This window comes from Lingula anatina, chromosome 6 (genome assembly GCF_051362555.1).
Source record: "Lingula anatina isolate TDL-2025a chromosome 6, LinAna3.0, whole genome shotgun sequence".
NCBI lineage: Eukaryota > Metazoa > Brachiopoda > Lingulata > Lingulida > Lingulidae > Lingula > Lingula anatina.
The window spans coordinates 14680687-14693990 of record NC_141772.1 but is presented as its reverse complement, the minus strand read 5'-3'; the positions used below and the strand labels follow the sequence as shown (position 1 = coordinate 14693990).

General features: G+C 35.5%; 1 protein-coding gene across 1 annotated transcript; it reads right to left on the bottom strand.

Moving 5' to 3' along the window:
* Window positions 1–400: 400 nt before the first annotated feature.
* Window positions 401–3272, bottom strand: LOC106159904 (uncharacterized). Its single transcript, XM_013536351.2, has 6 exons — window positions 3156–3272; window positions 2119–2207; window positions 1601–1673; window positions 1390–1456; window positions 883–1004; window positions 401–522 (listed from the first exon to the last, which is right to left on the bottom strand). Exons 2-5 carry the CDS (start codon window positions 2199–2201, stop codon window positions 886–888), a joined length of 342 nt encoding a protein of 113 aa, XP_013391805.1. The 5' UTR covers window positions 2202–2207; window positions 3156–3272; the 3' UTR covers window positions 401–522; window positions 883–885.
* Window positions 3273–13304: the final 10032 nt, after the last annotated feature.

Here is a 13304-nt window from a genome sequence, read left to right as displayed (position 1 = left end):
GTACACAAGGACAATTCCACAATGCATGTTTATGTACCGGTAGGTTTTAAGGATGATATTGTCTCGTTTGGTTCGTTATACTTTTTTTTCTTTTTTTTTTTTGGGGGGGGGGGGGTTCAGACTTACATAAGTAGCTGAGGGTTGCGTTGTATCGATCAACTGAATAAATAGATATTAAGGATATTGCTTAAAGTAACCTTTAAATAACAATTAACCGTACACCGCATTTTGCCCATTCTTTTGTTACAACAGCTGAAAAGTTTTTGTATCACTGCGACGGTCGTAATTGTACTCGGTCTCGTATCTGATGCCTGCGTGTTGTCTCCGTCCATATCATTTTACTTTATAACTATGTACTGCTTGTTCAATTATCAATCAGTTTTCTTTTAAAAACAAAAAGTGAATTCATCTGCTTTATTTCCAATGTCGAAATGCTGCTGGTTGACAATAATTTCAGTGTTCAATCAGTCAATTTGAATCAAAAAATTTCATAATTAATACACGCGGGTCTTGTTATTGTATCTGAAAAAGAATATGAGAGTTTACATATAAACCGATTTTAGCATTATGATGTATTGACCGTAAGGTCAGATTTTACAATTTGGGAAATGCTGGGTTTAGAAACACCCCCTACCCCCGACCCCTCCCTGCCATCCGCCTGCATGGAAATTTGCCTGGTTGCCTATTACATTGTTTTTGTTCAACACCTTTTGTTTTTTTCTGAATTTTCCAATGTAAGAAAAAAGACTAGGTGTAGATGAAGTGGCCAGTAATTACTTAATTTTGTAAATATAAAAGCAATACTCAGTACATACACATTTAGTTAGTTAGTGATGAAAAATAGCGAAAGGTCTGTTAAAACTTTCCCAACAAAAAAGTTACCATTTAAGCCTTATTGCTGGGCAGATCCTCAAGCTCAGCTACGTCCTCCTCAGTCATATCGTCCAGCTCCTTGTCCAGCTGCGCATCCTCGGCGTCCGATGAGAGGTCCTGGTTCACAGGAGCTGAAATGGAAGAATTTTGAGAAAACTATTGGCAAAATCATTGCAAAGAGAGATCAACAGTTTCAAAGTACTTGTAGGATAAGCTAGGGTCTATACCTTGTGATTGTTGTAGCCACTTTGAGTATGTTTGTGTGCGTGCGTGCGTGCGAGAGAGAGAGAGAGAGAGAGAGAGAAGCTGGCCTGTGATCAGATCAAGTGACCGTGGAGATAATCCAGCACTAATTAGAATGAAAACATCACGTTCATTCATGTCATCATCTCAGCGATACGATAATGGATGGTCACATACCACTTTTAAAGACAGTCAGTGACAAGATTTCTCTCCTAAAAACAACAATACTCTTTGTATAAGCAGAAAAAAACGAATTTTTTTTCAAAAACATACCATTTACATCAAGCTCCGACATCTTTCCGTCTTGAACATCGCTCAACATGGCCCTCAGTCTTTTCTCCTGAAATCATTTGATATTTTCATCATTTAATTGAAAACTATGAAATCTTCTTTGCTCTCTTTCACCCATATTTTCCAAATCACGCTCCTTCCCTTTTCCTCTGATCTTTCTCTCTCTCTCTCTCTCACTCCGGGGTGTACTTACGTCATCAACTCCGTCGCCCAAGCAAGCCCACGGGTTATGCTTGCAATAGTGTCTGAACACCCTTCTGAAGAATCTGGAAATAGAGTGTGCTTAATTTTCATTTACTGTTCTATTTTTCGAGGTCAAAATATCCTGAAAATTTATCCACCCTTTCCTAACGTAACACACAGATTGGGCTTTTTAAAAATAAATGTTTCGTTCCCACACTAGCTTGGATAGAGTAGCATTCTTTAGGGTATGCAGTGTCACTAGTGCATTATTAATTCGATCATCTCATTTCTGGTTATGCTTACAATTAATTTATCTCCACTCAATATTCTGTTTAGCCTTTGCCTGATTCAAACTGAAATTGTTCATTATAACTGCAAACATAATAAAATTGACACGCCACCCATGCTTATCAAACCAAGAAGACTAAAATTATCTGAAATATTTCTATTTATTCTTTCGTCTTTTTTAAACCAAATTTTCCATAGAAATTGCTTTTGATTTTAAAATAAGCAAAACAGATTGCTTGCCGCCTTCTTCTAAAACTCTCTCCGTCCTGGACCATCGTAGCCACGACGACCACTAAAATGCCTATTAGCAGGTACAGCTTCATGGTAGACTGATAGGAGAAGAGAGAAATGGAGTGAGAAAAAACATAAAATGACATCTTCAAAAAATTACGTCAACGTTTTGTGAAAGGTAATGATTGATCTTGAACGTCTATTCAGTGCATATTTATCTGACCTTTTATAAACAAACAAAATTTCCTAGAAATATCAAATCCGTTCACCAACAAGGCACATCTAACCAAAACCGTTAAGAATGATAGCTGCTAATTTTCGAGTAACTTTTAGAATGGAGATAGAAACTTGTCAATTTTACTTGTCAATTTACAGTAAAATTAAAAAGAAAAAGCCCAAAACTGCTATATTGATGGCCATTTTCTACAAAATCTAATATATTTTGTTGACTAAGATTTTTTTTTTTTTTTTGATATTTCAATATCTTTTTTTAACTATATAGTAACGGTCTAACATAGCGCGTCTAAAAGAATACTGGGCGTAGGTGGAAGTAACTTAAATAAGCTAGATTTCGATGGTTTTTATCTGCCACGCCTAAATGCAAGATCACACCCGAAAGGTTATACACGTACATGTAATAAGAAGAGATAGTTACGAGTATACATGTACGTGTGATGGCAGCATGAACATAATAATAGTTGAATATATTACTACAATTACGTTGATATTGGTTGTTAAACGGAAAACTTTCGAAAACCCAATCAAAATTAAATCTTTGCCCCAAAAATAACGACTCATGCTTCAGAATATTAATCGCTTCATGAGTGCATCGCTCAGAACGTCCTTGAAAGTAAATTTGAAGTCACGCAAATCAATCAGTATTTTCATTCACTCTATTAAAGATGTTTTTGTCGAATCAGTGGCTTGAAATACGCCATGTTACTATATCAAATTAGATGGTAAGCAATTATAAAACTTTGCCAAAATAGGCAGCTTCAATGTAATATTTAAAAAATAGCACCGTAAGCACGATGAAAACATCTCACCTTCAACAAGGAGCGCCTGGCACTGGTATCTTCAGCTGGGTATCTCTATCGTCTAGCGATATTGTTGACAAACCAGCTAATTCATCTCTCTTATATAGTATTCGTGTAGTAACTTTCCAAGTATTTAAATGAGTAACTAATTCTTTGAATGCAAATTCAATGCCATTTCCTTGTTGGGATTCTGGGAAATTTTAAGCTCTACGTTTCCCAGGAAATAGACAATAAATATAACCACATACTGAGATTAAAGGAACCTTCTATTATATTTACTTTCCATGAAACTCAAATAAAAATATTTAAGTATCATATTAATGATGTAGTTTTAGTAACTCAGTAAAGTAATTAGTCCTAAACAACCCAAAAAGACCGGCTAACTGATTTTACTCAATCTTCGTAAAACCAAGATAAATAATAAACTTTCTGATAAATGCAGATATAAGAAAAATGGCGGATCCACTAAATAGCTTGCCGCATATTCCCCTCATGGCTGAATAGATTCCCAGCGGGGATTACGCGGATTTGTTAGTCTGCGAATCAACTTTGAGCGCAGTCAGAACAGATGATTTGCAAATAAACTGATCCGCAGACTAAATAGGCTATGGTAGACCCCACTTAAAAGTGATGCCGCTAATTCCCTAATGGTCTCCCCGCCATCACACGCGCCGTCGCTGCAGGGGCCTAGCTATTAAATCTCGGAGTTGAGGTTTAATCCATTTAATTACGCGTGTTGAAGTGGGGAGACCAGCAGGGATTAGCGGCATCGCTTTTAAGTGGCTCGACCATGTTTAGTCCGCGGATCAGTAAGTTCACGGATGAACTGTTCTGAATGCGCTCTTTGGTTGTGGATGCACCTTAGTTAGCCTCAAACAGGTGAGGTCGATTCATGCATGTACACTCCAATTTCGTCTAGGCTCGGCATCTTGGAAAATTGATTAAACAGATTTCAAGCGATTTGAAATATGAAGTCGCTTACGACCACCATGTTTAGATGATATCTACACGAACACAACAAGGTCTCAGATTTTTCAGTCGATTCGTCGCGACTTTAATCATGAGCAGAAGTTATTCAAGTTATCAAAACTACCCACTACAAAGTAGGCCTACATGAGAGAGAGAGAGAGAGAGAGAGAGAGAGAGAGAGAAATGATGATGATGATGATGATGATGAGGCTTAATGAGTAGCGAAAAATCTCCGCCTATTCTAATAACTAAAATTGAAGTGATATAAATATAGTGTCATTCACATTAAATCTAGGAGAATTGAATCGAATAAGCACGTCAGTCGCTAAATACATCATGTAAGTTTAAATAACATTTAATATTTTAATATGATAGGTAAACACTTAATTTTAAGTAGAGTAATAACAAATGTATCTTTTTTAATGAAGACTATTGCAAAAAATGCGCATTAGTGACCACGAATTAGAAATTGAACATGGCCGCTATACGTCCCCTAAAACCCCTACTGAAAATCGCAAGTGCCCCCCACTGTAATGAAATTGAAACGGAAATCCACTTTCTACTGAAATGTGAAGAACATAGTGACAGAAGAATTAGATAAATGATACCTCCTGAGCAGAAAACAGATCATGGAAAAATTCAGTGGCTGCTCAGTCCAAAAAGTGAATCGTGTTTGAGAACATTACATCTATACTGTATATAACTGAAAGTTTGAAAAAACGACATACCCATCAATAGCAATAGTCGTTTTATTCTGTGCTGCTTCCCAGTAATCATTCCATAAATATTTGTATAGATTTGTATAATTGTTGTTAAGTTGTTATGACTAGTGTAGAGAACCTGTAAAATGTAATGTGTATGCATTTTAGTGCTCAATGGTGGGACAACCTTTTTGACCAATGTTGTATATTAATAGCAACATATGTCCAATTGCTGAGATGAATTACCCAGACCCCTCCCCCCTCCCAAACAAAATGGCTGAAGTGCTGTAGTTTGTAAGTTCAGATAGTCCTCGGTAACTCTAGGAAAGTTGGAATAGGTATCAGAGGTTCTTATCAAAAGTTGGGTTTTTATCGTTTTGGCGCAAGAATAGTTTGCTGGATTTGAATCTTGAAGTGTTCGGGTTTCGTTTTAAGTTGTCGTTTTGATAAGTTGTAAATGTATTTTGACTCTATGCCTAATCTAATCTTACCTTAATTTGGAGAATGAAATACGTTTAAGTTCACTGCTTATTTTTAATTGTGAAATGCATGGTTTTATGATCTTTATAGTGCATATTCACTGCCTACTATATTTATTATTTTGTTTTTTCCGTTTCTGCCTCCCCAGTGAATCCCAGTAAAATGACAAGCCTTAAAAAGTAAGTTGTTTTGGGGGCTCGCACTGGGGAGGGTTGACGATCTCGAGAAAAAAAAGCATGGTTCACTTACAGTGCTGTCTATTAAAAAGGCGTGCAATAATAGGTATGTAAATTAAAATTTTAGAAAGGTAAATTTTATTGGGATTGCTATAATTTATGATTATCATTTTGAATCGTAAATGTAGCATCTATTCGCCCATTTGGTGTTTCTAATGAGAATGAATTCACTGCTATGCGTGTACATATACCTGTACGTGTACTCACAAAATACTTCTAGTCACTTATGTAGCTAAAATTTAATTTTCCTGGGAATTCGTCTTTTTTTTTTTTCTTTCATCAACACAGTATAGATGTTTATGTACCATATCTGAAACTGTTGACAAAACTTTTTTCCACAAAACGGTCCACTATTGTTTACATAAAAAAAAAAAAAAACATTAATGTCACCAGTCGAATACAAACAGGTGATGTCGATGCACTTTGATTTCACGTATACACGAATTGCCGGAATTATGATGAACCAGATTTCAGGCTATGCGAAATGTGAGGCCGTTTTTAATCACGGCGTTGAGATCATATCTCCCTTATGCTACACTGAGTGTCAGAGCAACGTAAAAGCTAACTAGCTTAAATATACCTTGTGATGGAGTCGCTTTTACTATTGTTGATATGGGTTATATATGAAATCAAGATCGAGCTGGCAATATCGGAATCTAGAACCTAGGGTACCTTATGCAGGCAAATTCTCAAAATTTTACATTCGATGCGTGGCAACATTTATCTTTTATTTATTTTTATGCTGCTACGAAAAAACTTTGCTCAGTGCATCAGGTTCAATTTTAAAACTATACACGACCAAGACTTATTCAAACTTAATGTTTTACCCCTTCTAATTGCGATGAGAGAGGGGGTGGCATGTCGTGTGAGAAGCAAAAAAGCTCCGCCTGTGGAAATAAATGAATGGGACAAACTTTTTTCTGTTCGTATTTTCATTTTCATGATATTGATGCTATGTATTTAAACGGTACCTGCTGTCTCCCAGCTTGGCACCCGCCAGCACGAAGGGGCTGAAGCAGGTGTCTGGTCTGGCAGTGTAGAAATGGTACGTTTGCTAGCTCTGAGCGCCTAATACGGCAGCCGGGCTGAATCCTCCCCTGGGAGGTGAGAGCGACAGCTTATGGTGTGCAACAGGGCCAAAATGACCAGGCTTCCTTTGAATTGTGAATCAAATAAATATATGTATAACTTCAACCTCAATAAAGTTTATCAAATTTAGTTGCTATTCTGTACCAAGACTCGTACAGATTCTCTAGAGAAGGGATACTGTATGTAATCTATGTGAAGGGCAATGCAGGAATAAGTGACTTTACTGGATATCGGCGTCTGAGTTGGATTCCAGGTAATTGACACTGCTCGATACTGCATGGCAGTGTTACATGTATGAGGACCTCTTTTGCTTTAAAGAGTAAAAGTATCACTTGCAAATGGGAAAATCCGATTTGAGTATCAGTAACAAAACCTAAAAGGTGTCAGGTCACACGGATGTAGAAGTCCAAGCCTCCATATGTAACCAAGGAATTTTTCACTAATCTTAAGATAAAGATATATTTATGTATCGACAGATAGGCCTACATAAAATATACAATTTCGGGAACAAATTGCCCTGTAAAGACTTTGTTGTGTTAACTAAACTTTCTAAAGTAGTAAGAATAAGGTACAGGTTATTTGTATGAAAAAGGGAAACAGCTGAAGGATAAAAGCTGCAAGTACATAAAAATCGTCTGCTACCCATAAAATCTAAAAACATAGAGTTGCTTGGTATAACAGTAAAATGATTGTGAGGAGGCTGCAAACTGTCCTTCATGAAGATCGTTCCAATTCTCAACGTTTCCGGAGTTTGAAACAAAACCACCTGTTTGTTGACCTTGAACGTACACAAGGGTGAGCTCAAGTATTCGGTGACAATCGGCACGAGCACGTCCTCTTTCTCCACCACGACGCATGCGTGGAAAGTATCATTTTTAGCTACCTCCAATATCATGAAGCCAGCGCCACCTACTGATGTTCGTTCTCATTCACTTACATGCACCAGTTACAATGACGCAGATTTGAATTCATCTTTCCGGATTTTTTATCCGTCAGTTTTGTAAATATGCAGCATGTAACCGATTTGAAGACAACAAAATTAATCTTAATAACTGTGCCTAATGATATAGTCTTTGAATAGCGAAATGAATTCGGTGATTTAATAATGCAGTGGATAAAAAGAGCAAAAAACTTTAAGTGTAACAATACGCTTAAAACAAACCCTGAAACAAAGAGTAATAGAAACCTTAGAAACATAACAAAAACGATAAAAAGACACTGAATGGACGAATAACGAGAATGTGGGTATATATGAAAAATAGTGTAAGTTATTCATAGAGCGAGGGGATTGATAGAAGTATAAATTATGCAGGTTGTGTTGCTCAATGAATGCGATAGATGTGCACTTACTAATAACACAATCGTTGTAAAAAGAAAGGGGAACTGGGTATGTTAAACAGGAGATGTTTTCAAACAACTTTCCTATAACTTAACAGTAAATAAACCGCTTCTTATAGGTCTATAAATAGTTTTCGATCATTTCGACATTTTCGAATGGGGAATTTTGAAGTATATATACCTTATCCATTCAATAATAACATTTGACATACACGGTAGTTTCACAATTTTTGGAAAAGAAATTCTGGAGAACCTGGGCATTGATCCCAGTACCTCTCACATGCTAAGCGAGCGCTCTACCATTTGAGCTAGATCCCCTTCACACCCACCTTCTGAACTGGTTTTGTTCATCTTTAAATTGGTTCCTCAACGCACAAAATTTTACATTTACGTGATGTTCCAGACATATTGTGATTATTAATTGTCACGCACATGCACAGCGTCGAGATACACATTTTCATCAAATTTCTACATTTTTTTTTTTTTTTTTTTTTTTTTTGTTTTTCCAGAATCTTACTATATGCAGTTTTCCTTACAAATTCCAACAGATAAACACTATGATCAAAATGTTTGATTCTTTCAAATTATTTTCACGAACTGATTCAAGTTTTAAATTGCGCTTATCTTCTTCCTCATTACAAAAGGGAAAGAATGAGTCATATGGGGGAATTGTGGCTTACCTTTACTACATCCATTCAATAATAACTTTTGACATAGTTTTACAATTATTTGGAAAAGAAATTCTGGAGAACCTGGGCATTGATCCCAGTACCTCTCACATGCTAAGCGAGCGCTCTACCATTTGAGCTAGATCCCCTTCATACCAGCTTTGTCAATTGTATTTGTTCATCTTTAAAGTGGTTCCACAACGCACATAAATTTACATTTACGTGATGTTCCAGACATATTGTGATTATTAATTGTCACGCACATGCACAGCGTCGAGATACACATTTTCATCAAATTTCTACATTTTTTTTTTTGTTTTTGTTTTTCCAGAATCTTACTATATGCAGTTTTCCTTACAAATTCCAACAGATAAACACTATGATCAAAATGTTTGATTCTTTCAAATTATTTTCACGAACTGATTCAAGTTTTAAATTGCGCTTATCTTCTTCCTCATTACAAAAGGGAAAGAATGAGTCATATGGGGGAATTGTGGCTTACCTTTACTACATCCATTCAATAATAACTTTTGACATAGTTTTACAATTATTTGGAAAAGAAATTCTGGAGAACCTGGGCATTGACCCCAGTACCTCTCACATGCTTAGCGAGCGCTCTACCATTTGAGCTAGATCCCCTTCGTACCTGCAAAGTTTTCTTAACTGTATTTGTTCATCTCTAAAGTGGTTCCTCAACGCACATACATTTACATTTACATGATGATCCAAGTACCTCTCACATGCTAAGCAAGCGCTCTACCATTTTAGCTTTAAACAGCGCTTATCTTCTTCCTCATTACAAAACGGAAAAGATCGGTCATTTGGAGGAATTTTAGAGTACCTGTTCTGCATCCATTTAATAACTTTTGACATAGTTTCAATTTTTTTTTTTTTTTTTTTTTTGAAAAGTAATTCTGGAGAACCTGGGCATTGATCCCAGTACCTCTCAGATGCTAAGCGAGCGCTCTACCATTTGAGCAAGATCCCCTTCATACCAGAAGGTTTTCTCAACTGTATTTGTTCATTTCTAAATTTACATTTACATGATGTTCAAGCCATCTTGTGATTGTTAATTGTCACGCACATGCACAGCGCCGAGATACACATTTCCACAATTTTCATCATATTTTTGTAATTTTTTATGCTTTTCTGTAATCGAGAACTTTACTATATGCAAAATTGTTCTTGGAAATTCCAACAGATATACGTTATGATCAAAATGTTTGATTCTTTCAAATATTTTAACCTAGTGATTTAAATTTTAAATGTTGCATATGTTCTTCATAACAAAAGGGAAAAAGTCGATCATATGGGGAATTTAAGAGAACGTATACTTCGTCCATTCATTAATAACTTTTGAAATAGTTTCACAATATTTTTTGGAAAAGTAATTCTGGAGAACCTGGGCATTGATCCCAGTACCTCTCACATGCTAAGCGAGCGATCTACCATTTGAGCTAGATCCCTTTCACACGGTTTTCTAAACTGTATTTGTTCATCTCTAAAGTGGTTCCTCAACGCACATACATTTACATTTACATGATGTTCAAGTCATATTGTGATTGTCACGCACATACACAGCGTCGAGATACACATTTTCACAATTTTCGTCTAATTTTTGCAATCTTTTTATGCTTTTCTGTAATCGAGACCCTTACTTTATGAAAAAATGTTCTTGGAAATTCCAAAACGTTATGATCAAAATGTGTGATTCTTTCAAATATTTTCACCTACTGATTTATTTTTTATCCGTCACTTTTGTAAATATACAGCATGTTACCGTTTTGAAGACAACAAAATTAATCTTAATAACTGTACCTAATGATACAGTCTTCGAATAGCGCAAATGAATTTGGAGATATAATAATGCAGTGGATAAAAAGAGCAAAAAACTTAAACTGTAACAATATGCTTAAAACAAACCCTGGAACAAAGAGTAATAGAAACCTTAGAAACATAACAAAACCGATAAAAAGGCACTGAATGGGCGAACAACGAGAATGTGGGTCTGAAAAATATGCAAAAGTTATTCTTAGAGTGAGGGGGTTGAAAGAAGTCTAAATTATGCGGGTTGTGTTGCTCAATGAATGCGATAGATGTGCACTAATAACACAATCGTTGTTAAAAGAAAGGGGAACTGGGTATGTTAAACAGGAGTTGTTTTCAAACAACTTTCTTATAACTTAACAGTAAATAAACCGCTTCTTGTAAAACTATGTGTATCTAAGGTCTATTAATAGTTTTCGATGATTTCGACATTTTCATGGGGAATTTTGGAGTATACATGTATATACTTCATCCTACGCGAGCGCTCTACCCACCTTCTCAACTGTATTTGTTCATCTTTAAGGTGCTTCCTCAACGCACATAAATTAACATTTACGTGATGTTCAAGACATATTGTGATTGTTAATTGTCACTCACATGCACAGCGTCGAGATACACATTTTCACACTTTTCATCAAATTTCTACAATTATTTTTTGTTTTGTTTTTATGTAATCGAGAACCTTACTAACACTTTTCATCAAATTTCTACAAATTATTTTGTTTTTTGTAATCGAGAACATTACTATATGTAATATTTTCCTTGGAAATTCCAACCGATAAACGCTTTAATCAAAATGTTTAATTTTTTCAATTTTTTTTTCACCTACTGATTTAAGTTAAATCGGTGCTTATCTTCTTCATTACAAAAGGGACAGGGACATCTATTATGGGGATTTGGAGTGCATTTCCTTTTTCGTTCAATAATGGCTTTTGACACAGTTCTACAATTTTTTTGGAAAAGAAATTCTGGAGAACCTGTGCATTGATCCCAGTACCTCTCACATGCCAAGCGAGCGCTCTGCCATTTGTGCTAGATCCCCTTTATACCCACTTTCTCAACTGCATTTGTTCATTTTTTTTACATTTACGTGATGTTCAAGTCATATTGTGATTGTTAAATGTCACTCACATTCACAGCGTCGAGATACACATTTTCACAATTTTCATCAAATTTCTACAAACTTTTTTTGTAACAGAGAACACTTGATTCTTTCAAGTTTTTCACCTACTGATTCAAGTTTTAAATGGCGCTTATCTTCTTCATTACAAAAAGGAAAGAGTCGGTCATATGGGGGATTTTGGAGTACCTATACTTTATCCATTTAATAATAACTTTTGACATAGTTTTACAATTGTTTGGAAAAGAATTTCTGGAGAACCTGGGCATTGATCCCAGTACCTCTCACATGCTAAGCGAGCGCTCTACCATTTGAGCTAGATCCCCTTCTTGCTAATTGATGGATTTTGACTAGCTGTGCCACTAGAAAGTGTCTCTTCTACGAAAACGGATTTTTATTGCTAGCGGTCACGCACGTGCACAAATACAGGATCGTGACACCCATTTACACAAAGCGGAAATTAAAGCTCACTTAACCTTCGTTCCCCATTTAGAATAACTTTTTGCCTTTTAATAAGGTACATACAAACTACTATTGTTTTTGTATATTTCAGCAATTTGCATAGAGTGTGCTTTTCGCAAATTACAAACTACAAAACAAATTAACATTATGTGTCAATCTTTTATTGTTTTTGTTTGCACCTGATGGTTAAGTCTTTTAAACCCATTAAAAAACTTCTGGATATATTGAAACAAAAATATCTCTGGGAATATCGAATACAATTACCATTTCTTTTTTTTTTTCTGCGTAAATCTGTCTGATGAACCTAAGCATTTACCATTATTTAGATTGGTTATAATTGTCAGCTCTCACGCACAGGATGCGACAAGCAACGGTATGCACTGTCACAACGTATATGCTTTGCTTTAGTCAATTTCATGTTCTAAATTTTCGTTAAAAAAAAAAACAGGAAAATGGAATGTCTAGTTTCAAACTATGCTTATTAAACATTCTTTTTGCATTAATCTTTCTATTTCTTTAATTAACTATCTCTCTCTCTTTTTTTTTTATTTTTTGATTGATTGATTGATTGGTTTTTCTCCTGTTCCAGCTAAATTAATGTGCAGCTGATCCTGATAATAATACAGTAAGAACCGAGATGTTAAGTTAAACCTGGTGACGTAGGCATGACTCCTCAGTGCAAACTCATATTTTTATCAAATGTTTTTTTTTTTTTTTTTTTTTGTCTACTTCAGTCAATATATGTGGTCCAATGCCCATTTTTATCCTCTCAGTTAGAAATCGAGGGGAAAAATATATGATGCTGTAACTAATGAAGCTGGATGACCCTGCGCTGGTGAAACCAGGATTTTACGAAGGGGGTGGGGAGGGGGTACACAAGGACAACAGATTCTGACTCCATTACCTGGCTAGTATGAAATAGTACGCAAGGACAATTTCGCAGTGCATGTTTATATACCGGTAGGTTTTAAGGGTGATATTGTTTCGTTGGGCTCGTTATATATATATATATATATATATATATATATATATATATATATATATATATATATATATATATATATTTTTTTTTTTTTCTTTTTTGGGGGGGTATGACTCGCTTTTTAAAAGTCATCTTTAAATATCAATTAATCGTATACCGCATTTTGCCCTTTCTTTTGTTACAACAGCTGAAAAGATATTGTTTCACTGCGGTCTCGTATCTGATGCCTGCGTGTTGTCTCCGTCCATGTCATTTTACTTTATACCTGTGTAATGCTTGTTCAATT

Excerpts from the sequence above, each read along its gene's own strand:
- LOC106159904 (XM_013536351.2), bottom strand. The coding sequence starts at position 2,201 with ATGAAGCTGTACCTGCTAATAGGCATTTTAGTGGTCGTCGTGGCTACG. Across the intron at positions 1,457-1,600 it reads TGGGCGACGGAGTTGATGAC|GAGAAAAGACTGAGGGCCAT; the intron begins GTAAGTACACCC and ends AAATGATTTCAG. Across the intron at positions 1,005-1,389 it reads GTCGGAGCTTGATGTAAATG|CTCCTGTGAACCAGGACCTC; the intron begins GTATGTTTTTGA and ends CTTCCATTTCAG.